This window comes from Oncorhynchus nerka, linkage group LG7 (assembly GCF_034236695.1).
Source record: "Oncorhynchus nerka isolate Pitt River linkage group LG7, Oner_Uvic_2.0, whole genome shotgun sequence".
Classification (NCBI taxonomy): Eukaryota; Metazoa; Chordata; class Actinopteri; order Salmoniformes; family Salmonidae; genus Oncorhynchus; species Oncorhynchus nerka.
In genome coordinates, this window is record NC_088402.1 from 90109858 (window position 1) to 90132014 (window position 22157).

The following is a 22157-nucleotide window of genomic DNA, read 5'->3' on the forward strand; positions in this document are numbered from 1 at the left end:
AGGAGAGGGAAACTTCAATCTAAAGAAATGAGATAAAAGCCATTCTTTAGACATGACAGTTCCAGGCGAGAGGGAAATCTAACAATTAGCGGAGTGAGATAACGATTATTAGAGTTCTTTACCTACACAACCGGAAAGTAAGATTTTAACTAGGGCCTTACAAACCCTGGGCTTATAGTTGTTAGGTTAGACCTAAAAATCTGATTCAAAAGTCAAAACTATTGGTAAGATTTCCATAAAAGAGCTAAATTTAATCGTGAGAAACGCACCCGCCCGAGATTAAGACGGGATATTAAATAAAGTACTGGGAAATAGGACGGTAATCTTGTAAAAATATTGATCATCGTTCCTAATGAACTAATACTACTGAAATATCCAAATAAAAATACACATAGCCAGACAGAAAAACTAAGCAATTGAGTAATGGTAAAGTGTTAATTCGTAGAAAGCCACACATATAGAATTTAAAATTATATAGAAAGGCATAGATAAGTGTTTAAAGACCATAGCTACTAGTAACGGTAAGGATTAAGAATGGGGAGAAAGGCCTCGGAAGAAGCCCCAGAACTGACGGGAGATCGAGCGATGTATGTATGGGGGGTCTTTCCCGGTTCTTGGTAGTCAGTGTTCTTGATAGTGAAAAGTGATCGTGTGGTTGAGGTTCCGTGGGAAGAAACGGAACAGCTGATTACTGTATACGGGTGAGTTAAATGTCAGACTTTAGATGAATGAGAATCCTAAACTGAGAGAAAACGTTGGGCGTTTGAATTTGGGTTATTTTCTGTTGTCTAGATGTCGGAGTAACAACTTCAGATAACTGTGAAAATGGGTATATTTGCGGAGAGTCTCAGTCAAATTCCATTGTGCTGGTAGGGGAATGGTGAGCGCGGCAGTCTCACCTACGGTAATCCACGGTTCGGTTCCCGTTTAACTAAAATTGATTTTAGATCGTAATTGACCTATTTGCATGTTTTGCCTGAAAAATACGGTCGCCAGTGTTTGCAAAAGATATAACTGAACGGATATTATGTGTTCTAGATAGAATTGACAAAAGAAGTCATTAAAAATAATGGCGAGACAATTTCTATGTAAAACGCTATTTCGCCCAAAATGATCTGGTGGAATAATGTATTGAGATGGGAGTCGTAATTAAATAGATGTAACATAGAAGAGAGAGAGTTGTCTGGAGTTGAATGGAGGGGATAACGGGGAGATACGATGCAGTTCCAGCCTGCCTGGACGTTACGGCTAATTATGAATCAATTGACATGATAAGTTTAACACAAAAACATGGTACGTTTAACGTTAGGGTATAGTAAATTGAGAAGTTCGGTTGGGTTTACTCTGATGATTAGAATTTAAAACTGAACTCAATCTGAATAGGGAATATATATTTTACAAAGGCGGGCAGATTTGTGTCTATAGCCAAGCAACGGAATTGCTAGACACTCAATGGGGCTATATAGTGCAACGCTTTGGACTATAAATTAGGTAAGAATAGTTTAATCGTAAGAAGTTGTGATTGTTTTTCTGATTATTGATTTTTGGTTAAGGTAACAACAGTGAATTTGAACAAAAAGTAACGTATTCTAAAAATGATCTGATTTCCGTTCTCGTTGCGGGGAACAAATGAAAAGTCTTATCTTAAAGGGACAGTGCACGGTAATCACAGTGGTTTGAGTGTATGACAAGTGGGAAAAAATATTGTGGGACGACAATTCAAAGAGAGAAAAATAAGTTACATGAAACATCAAGAGATTTAAAACGAACGACGTGAAGGGATCATAAGAATTATTGGGTGTCGTTGTAGGAGTAAATGTTTGGGTTAAGGGGATTTCCCTGTTCCCAGAGACAAGGCATTTTTAAGGCGAGCACTCACTAATGCTGGCCTGAGTTGTAATTAGACAAGTGAATAACGTATTGGGAATAGAGTTGTAATTAAAATACTAAGTCAAAGACGAGACAGGTATTTAGAGCAAAATGGATTCTAAATGATAACAAAGAGACCATTATGATTTATGCCCATCGAAAAGCTTTTATAAAATTGGCGAATTTAGAAATGTTGGTTGGGGTGGTAAATTATAATTCAGGATTAGAACAGATGTGATAAATTAGGGTTGGTTAATCGAACAAGAATTATTTACAATCCATTTGAAGTCGCTACGAATTGGCAGGTTGAGCGCTTGATGATGACGTCACTAGCGCGACACTTTTGTCACCAGAGACTGGGAATAACGGAGCAAACTGTAATGGCTATTAGTGTGTGTATCGAGGCTTCGAGTAACCTTTCAGAAGTTGAGATAAAAGTGTTTTGTTTATTTGTTTATTGGTTATAGTCAATTTTTGGGTTTGATTTAACTTAGTTGAACAGTGTGTTCTGGCGGGGTTTAGGTAGAACTCTTTGTTCCGGAACGGATGAAAGTTACCCATAAGTAAATAAATTAAAAGAGCCATGAGGGAATGCAAATGCATATTTATTAAATATCGGGGATTAAATTACGGATTCCTTACACTGCGAAATGTACGACATTTGCGGCAGAGAGAAAAAGTAATGCATTGGATAATAATGTTATCGGGTTAATTGTATCTAAAGGTAGCATGGCCATTTAAGCAAACATATCCGTAGACGATGTTCAAAACTTATGATTAATGATTTGAGTCAAAGGGGAATTATCATTAGGTTTTAGTTATAGTTCACTTATTGAGTTTCTGATTCGAGGTAGCATTATTGAATGTTAGTGCAAGTAGATTTTAAAGAGGCACGCTCACATATGGAACCTTATGAGATGTTTTTTTATGGGTTTGAATCACACAAGTGACTATTTCTATTGTAAGGATAAAGGGATCTTTATGTCTAATATGGTATGACCTTTTGACCTTATCATGACTGGCTTCTGGGGTCTGATCAGCCCCAGGGGAGAGTCATTTGTATAATGAATGGTGTCATATTGAGTTACTAGTGTTAAGGTAAATTCATTAGAAATGAAGCAGTTTTGGTTGAGGGTTTAGAATTACTGTTTGAACCGCAAATGAGAAAGTGGTTCAGGATTCTGTCTTATAACATTAGCTGTGAAGTTTTTTTGAATGGGCTATTAGGAAGTTGGTTTTGTAACAGAGAGAAAGTCATATTCATCATTTAGAATAAATAGGGGAAGATAACATATTCTGGGCCAACAGGGCAGGGAAGAAATTGAGGTATTTTTGTTTGATTTTAACACCCGTGTACAGGAGTGTCAAAAGATGGGGGACATTACCTGTGTAATGGGGGAGGGTGTCCGTATGGGGATTACATGATAACCAATTTGGGACAGTTCTGGGACTGGAGAAGAGGATATCCTTATGGCATAGGGAATCCCACAAAGGTGGATAGGTTTTCCATGGTATGGGGGAAACCTGGGAGTACTGTTGAACTTTGTAAAGGTGATGAAATCCTACTAACCATCAAAACTATTAATCTCTCTGATGCAGGCACTTACATCCCCGGACTACAAAGGACGAGGACAGACATGATGGGTGTGTTTTCTATTAAGGTACTGCCAAGACCAGAGGTAGCCGGACACACTCCTCTACCACCACTGTGTTAAAAATACCATTCAGGTAATTAATGTTAGAGACTATTCGGCTATTGATCAATTAGGCATTGAGACTGGTTTTGATGGTAGGGACAATTTGTGGTTGTAGAAGAAAGGACTGCATTATTTGTAGTCATGCTAGACCTGTTCTGGCTACACACCCATTTGCTGTAGGAGAATGAGAGGGGTGGTTGTGTATTCTGAGAAGTTGTTACCAGGTTAAGCCCAATTCAACCCTCTGTTCCTCTTTGAGCCCTGTGTTTCCTGCAGTACCTCGCTGGGGCCTCTTGGGGTGTTGAGGCATATGGGGGCAATTACGAGTGCATCACGGGTACAGGTAATGGCATTGATTATGGGAGATTGCCTGAAGCTGATTGCAGTAGTAACATAACCATTAATTCCACTTGGCCAGTTACAGGCTGATGTGAGGTGGATGAGTGGAGCCAAAAGAGTGCTGAGACCCATTCTTAGAGGAGAATGGCAAGGTACGTGTGGTCTGACCAGTTTGATAATTCCACTGACCATTGTTGATGTTGCTGCTGAACAGCTGTTGGGTTCTGTATCCAGGGGACCTGAAAACACTCCATCCCATGGGACACATAGATGTAGTGCTCCATGGACAGAGGATGTAGTTGACATACACACTAACCTGTTGGGAGTACCAGTGGGGATTCCTCATGAGTTTCAGGCCTTGGATAGGAATGATGGACTCTGGCACTTACTACCTACTATGGGTCTAGCCATAGTGGATGCTAGACAGACTGCATGGATTAATTATATCTACTATAATCAACAGCGTTTTGTGAATTACTCCCGTGATGCACTCACTAGTATGTCTGAACAGCTTGGGGCCACATTTGGGGTTTCCAGACAGAATAGATTTGCCTTGGATATGCTTCTTGCCAGTCAGGGGGACGTTTGCAAGATGTTCGGTAAACAATGTTGCACGTATATTCCTAATAATACCAGTCCAGATGATATCTAAGGCGGGCTTGATGCACTATCTGCTAAGACGAGGTCCACGGGGGGGGTGGAGGAGTCTGTTCTCTTGGCCTGGTTTGGTAAGTACACTGATATGATGGTTACTGGATTTCTGACCCTAATTCTTGTATTATTTGTTATTGATGTCATGTGCTGCTTGCATCATACCGTGTTATTAGAAGTCTGTTACAGATGTGTTGAAGGCTTCAGGCATGATACCTTTGCTTGATGCTCCAGTTGGAGAGGCTGAGGTGAAGCATGCCTTGAGGGAAGGATAAGACTGACTGAGGATGACCCATGTATGTTTGTTCTCCCTGTCGTGAAGGGTGGCATGGTGCCCACCTGGTGCTGGATAAGAATAGCTGAGAGGACCAGATGGGTTATAAGAATGCTTTGTTCTGCTTTACTCTGTTTTACAGGACCAAAGTTTTATTCCACACTTTGCAACACATTAAATCCATGTTATGGTCAGATAGAATAATGAGGGTCCCCAAGGAGAGGGCTTGTTAGTGTAGGAAGGATTTTTAATATGGTTAGCATTTATTAGATTATAAGTTTTTAAATGGTATTGTATTTGGCAGGAATATAGGACATCTATGAGGAGTTAGGATTATTGTTAGGATTAAGGAATTTGGAGAAAAGCAGCTCATAGACATGTTTTTTTCTCTAAAAGAGGGTCCATGGGTTTGGATGGAGCCAAACAGTGAGACATGAGTAACATAGCTAGGCAGACAGAGGAGCCATCCCCCGCACTGCAGAGACCTTGAAGGTTGGAGAGCAGAGAAGTTTTACAGGGAGACGAGCAAAGCCAGGACGAGCAAAGATAGCATAATGGGTGGATAGAGTTGCTGGGTGGAGACAGGGGTGAGAGTTGGACATGTGGAAAATGAAAGGGACACTCCTAAATGGAATTTCAGACATAAGGATAATTCACTAAATCTTATCTAAGTCATTGTATAAGAATAAGGCAAGGTTGTTACCTGGGCAGAGCCAGGTAACAAAAGGGGGATGGGTAAATAGTGTTCTAGAATAGGATGTGACCTACGGGATAATTAACTAATATAAAAAATAAAAAAATGTTAATTGGTTTGACGAATAAGAAACTATTTATAGCGACAATGGTTCCCATTTTTCTAATCAAGTAATTGATCATATAGGTCAGAAATTGGATATAAATATGAAGAAACGTTGTTCTTATCACCCCCAAAGCGCTGGCCTTATCGAGAACATGAATCGATCGGTAAAAGGTCGATTAAGGAAAACACACCTAAGTACTGGAATGAACTGGGTAAAATGCCTGCCCATAGTGTTAATGACTATTAGAATAACCCCTGATAGGGAGGGGCTATCTCCATTTGAGAAGGTTTTTGGTAGACCCTATAGAATGCCCCAATTAGGGCGATTGGAGGAAGCAAATGTAGAAATAGAAAGCAGTATGGTGGAACACATATGAGGTTGTTCATTAATCAAACACGTATGTCAAAAGTTTTATGCCCAGCAGGAGAACTACAGAGGGAGGTGGCACACGAGATTCAACCAGGAGACTGGATCTGGGTCCAATCGCTAAAGAGAAAAAACTGGAAACAGCCTCGGTGGGAGGGACCATTCCAAGTACTACTGGTGACTGCCTTCGCTGTGAGATTAGCCGAAAGAGCTACCTGGGTGCATATCACACATTGTAAGAGGGTGAGTCACACTAGCACTGTCGGACGATCACAGGAGTTGGAGAGGAACCGTGACCCATATGGAACGGGGGTCAAACTCCTTCTGAAGATTCCCTATACCCGACCTTTCCCCAGCTGTGAGCGTTCATAGAAGTGAAGTGATGGCTTGGCCTCTGGCTGTTGATATGTTCTCGGGGAGAGGGTGGGGCTTCACGTGCGCACTGACCGTCCTGAGCTGTTTTATTGTGGGGGCCATATTCCTGATTCACCATGATCCCCCGGAAAGTGCCAAAGAGGATAATTTGACTCATGTGCTAGATGAGGGAAATGGGATGTTACCTAAGATTCTCAGAAGGTCACTGAAACAAAATAGTAAGGAAGTGAGGGTGGAATTGGGCAAGGATCTCTCAGTAGAATTTTGTGTAGACCAATTGGGGTCATTCACCCCTTGGCAGTCTAGAACCATGGGACTCTATGGGAAGTATTTGTGTAAATCACCGTGTAAGTCGTGGAGCCAGGTCATAGCTCACACTGAAAGGGATGGCTACGTAAACCCATACACTCAATTTGGGACCAGGTGGAGACTGGGTTTGGGGAGTCCAACTTATGGATTCAATATACGGCCAGATCAGTGGCTAAAGAAGAATGTTATGTCTGTGCGAACGCTAAACCCCAGTTAACAACTATCCCTATCCCACTGAACGGAATTAATTCCCCTAAGGGAATGGCATGTATGGTAAAGCTGTTCATGAAAGCAGGAATGCCAGATAATGACAGTTGTAAAATGGGCCAGTGTCGCCATCTGGTGGTTGTGCGGGGGAATGAGTTTGACTGATTGGACTGGTTAGGAATGCATTTTACACTCATACAACAACAAGACATGAAGTTAGCCAAACGAGAGAAAAGAGATGCTCCATCTTGGTCTTTTGACGACAGAGTATATATTGATAACATTGGGGTTCCACGAGAGGTGCCGGATGAGTTCAAGGCAAGAAATCAGATACTAGCAGGATTAGAGTCAAGTATTTTTAGAGTGGTCTACTCTCAATCAGAATGTAGACTGGATTAATTATAGTTACCAGAAGGGTTATTAAAGGGTTTGTAGAACAGACTGAAGCAATCAGCTGGAAGACCTGACAGAACAGAATTTGCATTAGATAAAAGGAGAAAGTGGGCGTGGTAATCAGGACCGTGTCTTACATCCCAGGTAGCACAGCTCCGGACGAATCAGTGCCCGAAGCCTCAGCTGTTTTGACCACCCTGGCTCACAGATTGGCAGAAACTCTGGGGTGGATACTTCTCTGAACTAAATTGGGTAGACAGTATTTATGGAAAAATGTGCTGTTATGGGCCACTTTAACCGGTGTGACTGTGTTAGTCTTGTACGTACGTGGTTGATTGCGTGTATGTATGAAAGTTATTGTTTCCGGGACTCTGGAGAGATCAATGACACTACAGATTCCAGATTCCAGGTTCTGACCCATGGAGGACTGAAGGCATGTCTACAGAGGAAGTGGACGAATCCGGATCTGTCATTTGTGGGGAATTTATGTTTGATGAGAATAGTGTTGAGATGTAGGGGAATTGGATTGTAATTTGTTTCAATGATTAAACTGTTTTTTAATAAAGATTGTAAAAAGAAAAAAGATCCTGAAAGAGGAGTTATGATTCTGATGCAGGTTTAAAAACAGTTGGAGTTAAGGTTAGAATTGATTAATGAAATGTGGAGAGTTGGATAAACATTTATAATTGATTTGTTGATTATTTGTCTATTCATATGATAATCTGATAAACCTCTATAAAAAGGTTAATTAAGTTGTTTATACTTTCATTTTTTATGATTAAATAAAACTAGATGTAGAATTGAATGTATAATATTTGATCAAAGGGAGGATTGATAGAGGAAAATATAGTTTAGATAATCAATTATGTATACATTAATGATTAGAACCATTCATGCTAATACTTATGTTATGATTTGAAAAGTATGGGTTCTTAATTGTACTGTTACTGAAAATGTAAGCAGAAATGAATTGTGTCTGTGTCTCCTGGGAAAGGGATAAGATCGTTTTTCAAACTGATGAGAATGTTTTGGTTGGATTCCATTAGGGGAGAGGAGTTTATCCTTTAGGCAGGTTGGAATGTAGAGTTAACGTGGGAGCGAGGCTGTGGCGGTCCGACAGATAAGAAATGTCTGGGAGACGTTCCAGGCCTGATGAACAATGGGCTCTTGTGAGAATCAGAGAGAGGGTGTAACTGATGACGTCATTTTATGTTCACTTCCTTTAAAATGTAATGTTCTTTGTATTTTGGGTCAGTACTCATCAAGAATAAATGCTGAACTTGTTTTTAAGACTGGTCTCGTGCTAATTCATGCAAATGATAAACTTACAACTTATCATGAATTAGAAATGAGTGTGAATTTAATTGGATTTGGCAATTAAACATAAAGGAATTTAGAATTCCTCTATCAAGGATATATGTATTTGTTGCCTGATTATTGCATGGTGTGCTTTTTTCATAACGCTTAAGGAGAAGTATATCTTTAATTCCATGCATAACACTTGTATTTCCATCAACATTTATAATGAGTATTTCTGTAAATTGATGTGGCTCTCTGCAAAATCACCTGGAACTACTGAACATAACGCGCCCAATGTATACTGAGAATTTTTTTTATATAAATATTCACTTTATCGAACAAAACATACATCTATTGTGTAACATGAAGTCCTATGAGTGTCATCTAATGAAGATCATCAAAGGTTAGTGATTCATTCTATCTCTATTTATAATTTTTGTGACTCCACTCTTTGGCTGGAAAAATGGCTGTGTGTGTTCTTGTGACTTGGCTCTGACCTAACATAATCGTTTGTGGTGCTTTCGCTGTAAAGCCTATTTGAAATCAGACACTGGTGTGATTAACTAATTTATTAAGATTGAGATTTCTGTTGTTTTGAATTTGGCACCCTGCACTTTCACTGGCTGTTGTCATATCGACCCCGTTAACGGGATTTCAGCCCAAAGAGGTTTTAATATATACCAACCACCTTCCTTATGCCTTATCTGAAACTCAAGCTACTATATTTGCAGATGATACTACAATTTATACAGGAGGACAATCGGTTCAACAGGTATAGCAAGCTCTACAAGTAGATCTGGGAATGCCGGACAAACTTGTTTTGAACACGAAGAAAACCAAGGTTATGCTGGTCTGTTCCACCAGGAAAAGACAGCATGGGATTCAATTAAGTATGGGGGGGGGTACAAATTGAGGAAGGCGCAGAAACTAAACTACTAGACAACTGCTTATCATGGTTGTCTCAAATAACTGATCTATGTAAAAAAAAATATTTTAAAAAGTATAATTTAAGCTGCATACATGATCAGAAGGATAGCTAAATATTTACTCGTTAAAGATTCTTAAAGCAAACAACCCAAGCATTAATTGAGAGACAAGTGAACTACTGTTCTGTGGTCTGGGGAAAAGCAACAAACAACAAGTTAAATTAGGAGGCTGCAGATTGGACAGAACAAAGCAGTAAGGATTGTTTTTAAGGTTGGAGATATGGTTCGTCTGTTGTAGTCATGCACAATGCTCTTGGTTGGTCATCAACAAGATCATGAAAAAAAACCATGCTTATTTTATGTCATAATGTACACGATTTAAAGCGGCCAAACTCCACTCACAACAGTATTCAGTTGCTAAGAGACATTCAGTCAATACTAGGAATAGACTGTCCACCATCTATGTGTTATCCAGACAGAAAATATACTTTTTTAAATGTAACCTTTATTTAACTAGGCAACTAGCCTACCAAAAGGCCTCCAGCAGGGACATGGGCTGGGATTAAAAATAAAAATATAGGACAAAACACACATTACGACAAGAGAGACACCACAAGACTACATAAAGAGAAACCTAAGACAATAACATAGCATGGCAGCAACACATGACAACAACATGGTACAAACATTATTGGGCACAGACAACAGCACAAAGGGCAAGAAGGTAGAGACAACAATCCATCACACAAAGCAGCAACAACTGTCAGTAAGTGTCTGTCCATGATTGAGTCTTTGAATGAAGAGATTGAGATAAAACTGTTCCTTTTTGAGTGTTTTTTTTGCAGCTCGTTTCAGTCACTAGCTACAGCGAACTGAAAAGAGGAGCGACCCGGGGATGTGTGTCCTTTGGGGACCTTTAACAGATTGTGACTGACAGAACAGGTGTTGTATGTGGAGGATGAGGGCTGCAGTAGATATCTCAGATAGGGGGGAGTGAACAGGTGTTGTATGTGGAGGATGAGGGCTGCAGTAGATATCTCAGATAGGGGGGAGTGAACAGGTGTTGTATGTGGAGGATGAGGGCTGCAGTAGATATCTCAGATAGGGGGGAGTGAACAGGTGTTGTATGTGGAGGATGAGGGCTGCAGTAGATATCTCAGATAGGGGGGAGTGAACAGGTGTTGTATGTGGAGGATGAGGGCTGCAGTAGATATCTCAGATAGGAGGGAGTGAGGCCTATGAGGGCTGCAGTAGATATCTCAGATAGGGGGGAGTGAGGCCTATGAGGGCTGCAGTAGATATCTCAGATAGGGGGGAGTGAGGCCTATGAGGGCTGCAGTAGATATCTCAGATGGGGGGAGTGAGGCCTAAGAGGGCTGCAGTAGATATCTCAGATAGGGGGAGTGAGGCCTATGAGGGCTGCAGTAGATATCTCAGATAGGGGGAGTGAGGCCTATGAGGGCTGCAGTAGATATCTCAGATAGGGGGAGTGAGGCCTATGAGGGCTGCAGTAGATATCTCAGATGGGGGAGTGAGGCCTAAGAGGGCTGCAGTAGATATCTCAGATAGGGGGAGTGAGGCCTATGAGGGCTGCAGTAGATATCTCAGATAGGGGGAGTGAGGCCTATGAGGGCTGCAGTAGATATCTCAGATGGGGGGAGTGAGGCCTAAGAGGGCTGCAGTAGATATCTCAGATAGGGGGAGTGAGGCCTAAGAGGGCTGCAGTAGATATCTCAGATAGGGGGAGTGAGGCCTATGAGGGCTGCAGTAGATATCTCAGATAGGGGGAGTGAGGCCTATGAGGGCTGCAGTAGATATCTCAGATAGGGGGAGTGAGGCCTATGAGGGCTGCAGTAGATATCTCAGATAGGGGGAGTGAGGCCTATGAGGGCTGCAGTAGATATCTCAGATAGGGGGAGTGAGGCCTATGAGGGCTGCAGTAGATATCTCAGATAGGGGGAGTGAGGCCTATGAGGGCTGCAGTAGATATCTCAGATAGGGGGGAGTGAGGCCTATGAGGGCTGCAGTAGATATCTCAGATAGGGGGGAGTGAGGCCTATGAGGGCTGCAGTAGATATCTCAGATAGGGGGAGTGAGGCCTATGAGGGCTGCAGTAGATATCTCAGATAGGGGAGTGAGGCCTATGAGGGCTGCAGTAGATATCTCAGATAGGGGGGAGTGAGGCCTATGAGGGCTGCAGTAGATATCTCAGATAGGGGGGAGTGAGGCCTAAGAGGGCTGCAGTAGATATCTCAGATAGGGGGGGATGAGGCCTATGAGGGTTTAATAAATAAGAAACAACCAGTGGGTCTTGCGACGGGTAAACGGAGATGACCAGTTTACAGAGGAGTATAGAGTGCAGTGATGTGTCCTATGAGGAGCATTGGTGGCAAATCTGATGGCCGAATGGTAAAGAACATCTAGCCACTCGAGAGCACCCTGACCTGCCGATCTATAAATTATGTCTCTGTAATCTAGCATGGGCAGGATGGTCATCTGGATCGGGGTTAGTTTGGAAGCTGGGGTGAAAGAGGAGCGATTGCGATAGAGGAAACCAAGTCTAGATTTAACTGTACCCTGCAGCTTTGATATGTGCTGAGAGAAGGACAGTGTACCGTCTAGCCATACTCCCAAGTACTTGTATGAGGTGACTACCTCAAGCTCTGAACCCTCAGAGGTAGTAATCACACCGGTGGGGAGAGGGGCATTGTTCTTACCAAACCACATGACCTTTGTTTTGGAGGTGTTCAGAACAAGGTTAAGGGCAGAGAAAGCTTGTTGGATACTAAGTGAAAGATTATTGGAATCTGTGTGGGTAGTTGGACAGGTAGGATGACTGACAGTGAAGGTGAACAGGTGGTCAGGTGACAGAGGAATGGATGAGACTGAGGCAGGAATTCCTTTAACCATAAAGTGGTATATTTACTGAGTAGTCTGTGCTGCATCACAAAGGAAACAAATAACATGTATCCAATCAAATTCATAATCAAAGATCAAATCATATCAGTCATTATTAACATAAGTTAGGGAATTCAACAGTCCAGTTCATTAAGAAGTAATCATCCGCGAGTAATTTAGGCTCATAACTATTTATCATAAATCATGAAAGAATACAAACAGTGAATGGTTATACAATCTATAATCCCCATGATCAAAGTCAATCAGTTAGCAAACAATGACGTTTCTCATTTCACTCTTTCAATTGTCTTCATGTGTACATATAATTAATTTCAATACACATGAACCATATCGATTGTATAATTGGCCTATGAGGATCCGTAGGGCAGTGATCATTGACAATTCACATTACACAATATGTTTGAAGCTGCGCTCCAAGCCGCGCTCCGCGGTAATAACTATTAACAGTAACTGAATGGCCCACTCTCCCGATCACCACAGATAATTCAGATGAAAGGTAAAAGTCGGTCGACTTACGTGGATTCATGGACGCACAGAACTTCTGGATCAGATGGACTTAAGGAAGAGAAAGCAGCGAGATCAGGCGATGGCCATTTCCTCCTTTTATGGAGTTGAGAGCTGTCGGACATTTCCACCTGACCTAATTAAAGCGCCCCTGGCCCAGCTGAGTAAATGGCAATGAATTAAAGGATTATTCCACCAACTCCATGGGCCTTTTCTACACTAAGAAAGCTTTGTTGTAGAAAATGGATGAGAGAGCTTCCTACTGCCTGAGCTATGTTGTTGATGTAAATTGAGAAGAGCGTGGGGCCTAGTATTGAGCCTTGCGGTACTCCTTGGTGACAGGCAGTGGCTGATACACTGCATTCTTTGAGAGAGGTAGTTAGCAAACCAGGCCAAAGACCCCTCAGAGACACCAATACTCCTTAGCCGTCCCACAAGAATTTAATGGTCTACCGTATCAAAAGCTTTGGCCAGGTCAATAAAAATAGCAGCGCAACATTGCTTAGAATCAAGAGCAATGGTGACATCACTTAGGACCTTTAAGGTTGCAGTGACACATCCATAACCTGGGCGGAAACCAGATTGTAAACCAGAGAGAATACTATAGACATCAATAATTTTTTTCCCCCCCCCAACACTTTTGATAAAAAGGGCAAAATAGAATTTGACCTATAACAGTTCGGATCAGCTTGATCTCCCCCTTGAAATAAAGGACGTACTGTGGCTGCCTTCCAAGCAATGGGAACCTCCCCAGAGAGGAGAGACAGCCTCGGCGACCTTAAAGAAGAAAGGGTCTAAACCATCTGACCCAGATGTTTTTTGGGGGTCAAGTTTAAGGAGTTCCTTTAGCACCTCAGGCTGTGACCTCTTGCAGGGAGAAACTTTGTAGCGGGGCAGGAGGAAAAGAGGGAGGAGCAGCAGAACTAATCGCATTAGAAGGGGTGGGAGATGAGGAAGTGTTGGACGGTCAATGAGGCATGGCTGAGTCAAATAGGAATCCTGACTTAATGAAGTGGTGATTAAAGAGCTCAGCCATGTGCTTCTTGTCAGTAACAACCACATCATCAACATTAAGGGACATGGGCAGCTGTGAGGAGGAGGGTTTATTCTCCAGGTCTTTAACTGTTTTCCAGAACTTCTTGGGGTTGGACCCACAGAGAGAGAACGGAGCCTTAAAGTAACTAACTTTGGCCTTCCAGATAGCCTGAGTGCACTTATTTCTCATTTGCCTGAACGAGAGCCAGTCAGCCTGAGTATGCGTGTGCCGAGCCTTTCGTCAAATGGTATTCTTGAGGTGGAGTAACTCTGCCAGCTCACGTTCGAACCAGGGGCTGAACCTGTTTTTAATTCTCATTTTCTTTATGGGGGCGTGTTTGTTAACAATACCACGGAAAATATCAAAAAAGAAGGTCCAAGTGTCTTCTACAGAGTGAATCAAGCTGATTCTATACCAATTTAAAGAGGCCAAGTCATGAAGGAAGGCTTGCCCATTAAAGTTTTTTAGCAAGCGTCTATGACAAATCAGAATCAAATCAAATCAAATTTATTTATATAGCCCTTCGTACATCAGCTGATATCTCAAAGTGCTGTACAGAAACCCAGCCTAAAACCCCAAACAGCAAACAATGCAGGTGTAAAAGCACAGGTCGTTTCACTGAGCAGCCATCACTAACACAGGCTGTAAAACAGTGATCACTAAGGTCATTACAGAAAACACCAGACTGATACCTATCAGGATTATTTGTGAGGATAACATCAAGGAGAGTAGCCTTTTCTGTGTGTTTGAAGTCATACCTTGTGGGATTGGTAATATTCTGAGAGAGATTTAGGGAGTCCCATTGCTTTAGGACTTGGTCAGGTGGTTTAAGCATGTCCCAGTTTAGGTCACCAAGCAAGACACATTCAGACTTAGTGTAAGGGGTCAGGAGAGAGCTTAGGGCAGGTAGGGTACAGGCTGCTGCTGCTGGTGGACAATAACAACCAGCAACAGTCAACAAAGAGCTATTTGAAAGTTTAATGCTTAAAACCAGCAAATCAAATTGTTTGGGGACAGACTTGTTGGAGACAACTGAGCACTGAAGGTGATCCTTGGTAATGATTGCCACTCCACCACCTTTGGAAGATCTGTCTTGATGAAAAAATGTATAACCAGAAAGGTTAACATCAGTGTTCAAAACACTCTTTCTGAACCACGTCTCAGTAATGACCAACACATCTGGATTGGAGCTGTGAACCCACACTTTCTATTGATACATTTTAGTTCATAAGTGTCTAGTGTTAACGTGCAGAAAACACAGGCTTTTATGAGAGCAGAAATCAGTGAAACAGATATCAGAGCACAAGTCCGAATTGGGGCCAGCAACATTAGATTGGCCAGGGCGTACATGCACATTTCCAGATATCATCAGCATTAATACAATCAGGGCATGGCGGAGGACCGGGAGAGCTCTGCAGTGTTGATTTTTTTAAATGACATTTGAATGTGCATCAGATGGCAACAAGATCATATTGTATAGCAATTTCATCAGGTAACATGAATACAAAAATAGGCAAAAGAACATTGAGCAATAAAGAAATTTAATAATTTACCTGATCAAACCAGAAACCTTTCAATATATATAAATTCAAACAATACATTAGAACCATTTAAATATAATAAATTGGAAGGTTGTGCAGGAATATGGTAGATGAAGGAATCAATCTATCATTTCAGACTGTTAAAGAGTATTGATCTGGTCAATATGTTTGTGTATTAAGTGTTACGTTTGTAACAATGTGTTATATATGAAAATGTGATTGTATTATCAATTGTATTTTAACGTTTAAGGACTCTTGGAAGACCAGTCCAAATGAGGACTAAAATATAATTATTGCTACCAACACACAAACAGAGCGTGCGTTAGCTAGCTATTTTAAAACTTAATTTTTTAGTGAAGGAGTGTTGTCCAGGCAAAGGTGTGATATAGATGGCTTCCAGATTGAGCTACTCTTGTTGGCTAATGTTAACTTATTTACGTTAGCTAACGCTAGTCAAAGATAGAACGAACAAACATGTTTACTCTGCTGAAGGTACCAGTTTAGCAGTAACTACCATGGCATAACCTAAATTGATAAGACAGTGTGTATACAAAAGATACTTCACTGCTGAAAATTAAAGTGCATGGAGAACGGTGTAATTTATATCATAAAAAAACAAAGTAGATGTTCACCTCGGAACCAACAGGTCGCTTGACCTTATTCATCGCGCATAAAGGCAGTAGCGGTGCGTGGCCAATCACAGTGGAAGCCAGGAAAACACAATTGTTTTTTAATCATTTGAGGTCAGAATATGGTGTAACTGTAGACACCTTAATTGATTTGATCCTCACCCTAAACGAATCTCGTGCTATTCTCATGCTTTGAGTTCAATGAGTTAATGTAGAGAAAAATTCGTTAAAAAGAGAATTACGTTCCATTTACACACGCTTAACTCGGATAGGAAATCCCTCCTTTATGATCTGCGGAAGTCAAATCAAATGTAAACACTAACTACACAACTCTCCTTTATTTAAATGAATTCTTTATTGAAATCCAAACATAAAACAAACCACAATTATTATTTTTCAGCCAACATTAGCTTATCTGATCCCTTTACTGTCTACAACTAGACTCACGTCCTAAATAAGGCAATTATATATAGTCATTCTTTCATCCCGTTGCAAAAATGTACATTTGACCCAAACATGTATTTGCAGCTCTACACAAGTTACATAAGGCCTTTCTCTTTGCCATGTCATAACCAGAGACAATAGAAACCTACTGTACTTAAAACGGCGTTTACTCAGGCAAGCCCAATTCTGATCTTTTGCCGCTAATTAGTCTTTTGACCAATCAGATCAGATCTTTTAACAATAATTGTCCAAAACATCAGAATTAGGCTGCCTGTGAGGACCGGTCTGCCAACACTGATTAAAGACCAGTCCTGGACTAAAAAGTATTCAATGGAGATTCTCTGGGTCTGGGAAACCAGTATCAGTACCATTATCTTCTGTTCTCGTCTACAACGGTTCTGTACTCGGTCATATATTTAGTTTCATGTAGACCCCAGGAAGAGTAGCTGCTGCATGCGCAACAGCTAAATGGGCATCCTAATGAAATCTAAACTTCAAGATTCTCTTGAGAGAAATATAACAGGCAGGTTTAATAAATCAAAACGATTTACAGATGGCACTTAAATACAAAAATGACTCTTATACTCCACCCAAGAGAAGAATCTAAAATGCATCACCTAAGTAGGACTACTAAAAATGAAAAAAAAAAAAAGTAAATTACTTAAGTAGGCTAGATAAAGGCTAAATGAACATCCAATCCCATGGATAGAAAGACTAAAAATCAGGCAAAAATAATACAAATCTAAAGTAGGTACTTCATGTTGAAAATAACAAAAAGTGACGGTGCTACCAAACCAACGGCTGCTGTTGAAGGTTGCGGCAGGATAACGGTGACCGCTAGTTGATCATCCGCGTTAAAAAGGCTGGATTAGTCCACACTGGCTAAAACAGGAAGTGTTGGTGATCATAACAGTGACGTTAGTCAGGGTCTGTGGGAGTGTATGGTGTGTACATAATTCACGTGCACACACACGTGGGGAATTAGTTCTGTGACATGGGGACAATTCTTCATATGTCAGAATGTCTGGACTGAATTTCAAAGTAGATCATCTCAGATGTGGCACATCAGCAGTGAGCCAACACAGAGTGATAAAACCCCTCCCCTTTTAAACCCTTTTCTACCACTTCATTTTTTTATATATTTTTTTTATCACCAAAAGAAAGAAACCTTTCTACCAACAAAGTAATAGGAGTGAAAGAATAAGGCCAAAAGACAGTTTCTACATTCGCCAGGAAGCTATACACCAAAGCATTGCTTCACATTCTGTTCAGTGTAGAAAATAAACTGAAGTAAATGCCCAGCAGGGTACAAAACAGAGATGGTTGTTGTATTCATAGTGTTTTTTATTTTAGACATATATTCTCTCTCCTCTTTTGGACATTTTTTGCACTCGTGTTTCCTCGAGACTCTCCATCCTCCTCACCTACTGATAAATGCCGACTTGCAGTATTGTTTACAATATATCTATTCATATATAATTTTACATATAGATAAAAGTTATGTAAAAGCAGTGTAAAATAGTTTTATAAATACAAAATGGTTTAAGTTTGTTTTTTTTTTTTTTTACAAGTGGTGTTGATTTGATGGTGTGTAACCTGTTGTCCTGTTGCGGTCGACTGAGATGAGATATGCACATGCTTTTAGTAGGTCGAGGAGGCTGAGGGAGATTCTAGATCGACCCTTAAGCCCAAAACTCCCGAGGTACTTGTGTAGAGATGAAGTTGACTAGATAGGCGCGCAAGCAATCTGGCAACAACTCAGATCGGTTTAAACAATATGGTGAGTGGCTCCACCTTCTCATAGTATACGTTGAATTGTTGCCGTATTGCTTACACCTATCTAGTCCTAATCAGATCTCCACAAGGGCCTAGGAGCCAAGGGCCCATTTAGGACTGGGCTATAGGTAACTGAGGAGGGAGGCAGTAGTGAGTAATGGCATATGGTGTGGAGGGTGATGTCACAGGTCAAGGGTCACTCAGCGATGATGTCGTCCCGGTGATAAGCGCGGAAGGAGGAGCTTCAGAAGGGTGCGTTGTCCTGAACGGGGTTAGTTTCGGTCGGGGACTGGACAGCTTCTCCGTTACGTCTGGGTCCAACCACCATGTACTGAAGGATGAGAGAGAGAATTATTATTATAAATGGTCTGGTATCAATGTGATGGTAAATCTTCCCAGAAGTCATTTCATTCAAAAGGAGCTTTGTGCGAGAGATTAACCCAGTATTTTGAAGTTAATTCGTACTGATCATGCATCTGTTAAGAAGTTTCACACCAAAAATAAAAATTGCCTGGGCTGCAGCACCAGTAAAACATTAAAAATAAAGTGACAACTCTGAGGGTGACACCAAGCTAGAATACAAGCTAACAATAACCCAAAACAAGCCCGTTAGTAAATACTAGGTACAACTCTTATCAACTTTCCCCAGGCCACGTTTCGTTTACCTGTGCTGCAGGGAAGGGACACAAATCAGCCCAACTGTGAACAGAACAGATGGTCAATCTTCAGGGAGACAGTCATTTAAAAAGAAAGATGTTTGAGAGACAGTTGAGAATAATCCAATATCATTTTTAAAAATGGGATACTTAACCAATAAGGCTCGAGGGGGTGTGGTATATGACCAATATACCACGGCTAAGGGCTGTTCTTAAGCACGATGCAACACGGAGTGCCTGGATACAGCCCTTAGCCGTGGTATATTGGCCATATACACACATACCCCCCCCGAGGTTCCTTATTGCTATTATAAACTGGTTACCGACGTTATTATTCATCCAGTGTCTTGACCCTCAGATGCACAACATGGGCCTGGGAGGCTCGCAGGGGATATGGGTATCCACAAGCCATCAATGATACAAGTCTTGTATTTGCTCGTTTTTATACATAAATGCACTAGTTCAAAGACGTGAGTCCGGTTCTTTAGCGACACACGCGTTTTAAACCTCCCGTTTTGGGCTGGATGTGTCTGTGTAATTCATACACGCACAATCTATGAGCAGAATTACTGTCTTCAATTAGCCACAAAAATCACTAGTTTGAAAGTGACTGTTTTCTTGAAGGTGTGCCGTGCCATTCCCCCCCAGCCTCCAAGCCAATGAGCTTCGGCCCCCTGAACTTGAGTGACAGTGAGCAAGAGGCCGGCCCAGGGTCATCAAATGAGGTTGCAGGGCGGGCCCCAACGGCTCAGTGGCCACAGCAAAGAGAGGAACGGCGTAGGACGCAATAGTCGGGGGACGACGACTTTTGTTTCGTGAGTGTTACTTTCTGAACTACTGGCTAAAAAGTACACAGAAGTAAACAAACTCTAACAAACTCTATTCATCTTTAAACGGAAAATGACAAAACGTATAGAATTACAAGAAATAAGCTTTAAAAACAGCAACATTCTCTGATGGCAAGATGGAACCTTTAAAATGTTCTTTCCCAGGGCCTGAGACTTAGTCAGGCCCTGCACTGCAGAAGTCTTAGTATAATGTTCTTTCCCAGGGCCTGAGACTTAGTCAGGCCCTGCACTGCAGAAGTCTTAGTATAATGTTCTTTTCTGAGACAGGGCCAGAAGTCTTAGTATAATGTTCTTTCCCAGGGCCTGAGACTTAGTCAGGACCTGCACTGCAGAAGTCTTAGTATAATGTTCTTTCCCAGGGCCTGAGACTTAGTCAGGACCTGCACTGCAGAAGTCTTAGTATAATGTTCTTTCCCAGGGCCTGAGACTTAGTCAGGCCCTGCACTGCAGAAGTCTTAGTATAATGTTCTTTCCCAGGGCCTGAGACTTAGTCAGGACCTGCACTGCAGAGGGCCTGAGACTTCATAGTATAATGTTCTTTCCCAGGGCCTAGTCAGGCCCTGCACTGCAGAAGTCATAGTATAATGTTCTTTCCCAGGGCCTGAGACTTAGTCAGGCCCTGCACTGCAGAAGTCTTAGTATAATGTTCTTTCCCAGGGCCTGAGACTTAGTCAGGCCCTGCACTGCAGAAGTCTTAGTATAATGTTCTTTCCCAGGGCCTGAGACTTAGTCAGGACCTGCACTGCAGAAGTCTTAGTATAATGTTCTTTCCCAGGGCCTGAGACTTAGTCAGGACCTGCACTGCAGAAGTCTTAGTATAATGTTCTTTCCCAGGGCCTGAGACTTAGTCAGGCCCTGCACTGCAGAAGTCTTAGTATAATGTTCTTTCCCAGGGCCTGAGACTTAGTCAGGACCTGCACTGCAGAAGTCATAGTATAATGTTCTTTCCCAGGGCCTGAGACTTAGTCAGGCCCTGCACTGCAGAAGTCTTAGTATAATGTTCTTTCCCAGGGCCTGAGACTTAGTCAGGCCCTGCACTGCAGAAGTCATAGTATAATATTCTTTCCCAGGGCCTGAGACTTAGTCAGGCCCTGCACTGCAGAAGTCATAGTAAGATTGGTTGTATGAGATTTAAAAATATAAAATAAATCACTCTAAAGTACGTTGTGTTCTGATATGAGGGGTCCCTGATGAATTGGCTATCAAGAGTGGTCCCTGACGCAGTACATCATCTGCCCATGAACCACTTTCAGCTCACCTTGATGTTCCCAACTTTGTCCTCGAACGACTTGAAGGTAGGAGAGTTTCTGCAAAACAGATATTACAAAACATTCAAGCAAATAAAATAAAACGTCTGCACATCAGCACATAGGAATATCACTGACTAAACAACAACACAACTTTCAGAAGTGTTCATTCACGATAGAAACCCCCGGATGCTAAAAGAATAATCCTCTCCTTTAATTAAAGTACATTTAGAATACTAAAGATGCTCAACCACCAGATTCCTTAAATCCAGGGTTAAACTGACAGAGATATCATCTCTACACATCTGGTCATATGCTTGTCTTAACAGAGTTGCTTTTTTTTTTTAAAAAATTTTTTTTTAAATGGAGTCAACTCTATTGTTTGAGACTATGATTCTGATTACCAGCAATCTCCAATTACAAAAGCAGAATTATTTTATTTTAAAAACACCATCACAAACAAGACCACACAACTGTTAATCTAAAATGCTAATTTCATTAAAGTGATCAATAAAATAGAAAACTATAATTTCTAAAAAAAAGTAAAGAAAAAAAAGTGTGAGAGCCAATTTACCTCATCGTTGGCATACTTATCGATTGGCGGATGGCGTAGTTGCTACTTTGTAAGCGTTAAAGGGAAGGAGACAAGGAAGTGTGAGTGTTAGGAGCCAAGCAGAGAGAGGACTCTAGACCCCCAAAAGATCGTTTTAGCATTGGGTAGCGCCATTGATTGACTTTCACCATTTTGAAGTAGTCATCTAGGGTTAATGATCACATGATGCCAACTAGGTTGTCAGGAGGAATCAGCCAACATTTCATAACTGCAGGTGGCAGTAAATCACCAGCCTTGGCTTCATACCTGTTCAAATACCCTCCAGGTGACAGTATGCACCTTTTCAGTTTGTTTACCAACTCATAGAGATAGTAGAAGAAGAAAATTGACTACTTCAAAATGGAGATGTCCTCAATGTCACTGCCCATGCTCTCACAGATGCCCTAATGGAGATAGATACAATGTTGCTTCTTCTAACTATCTTTAAAGGGACAGAAAG

The 22157-nt window shown here is 41.4% G+C and overlaps 1 protein-coding gene and 1 long non-coding RNA gene across 4 annotated transcripts in view; one reads left to right on the forward strand and one right to left on the reverse strand.

Moving 5' to 3' along the window:
- The first annotated feature begins 543 nt into the window (after positions 1-543).
- On the forward strand, positions 544-8570 carry LOC135572601 (uncharacterized). 3 transcript variants are annotated; one of them, XR_010464443.1, is made up of 2 exons: positions 544-701; positions 3469-8570. It is a non-coding gene; the product is annotated as an uncharacterized LOC135572601 (long non-coding RNA). The 3 variants fall into 3 exon arrangements; XR_010464442.1 differs by lacking the exon at positions 544-701 and adding an exon at positions 712-3362; XR_010464444.1 differs by lacking the exon at positions 544-701 and adding an exon at positions 712-2432.
- Positions 8571-16470: 7900 nt separating this feature from the next.
- The window catches only part of LOC115118515 (tumor protein D54-like), a 42860-nt gene continuing 37173 nt past the window's right edge, over positions 16471-22157 (reverse strand). The window contains exons 6-7 of the mRNA XM_029647145.2: positions 21117-21165; positions 16471-18685 (exon numbers count right to left, since the gene is read on the reverse strand). Coding sequence (XP_029503005.1) covers positions 18599-18685; positions 21117-21165 — 136 coding nt within the window. The 3' untranslated portion in view covers positions 16471-18598. The remainder of the gene's footprint in view (positions 18686-21116; positions 21166-22157) is intronic.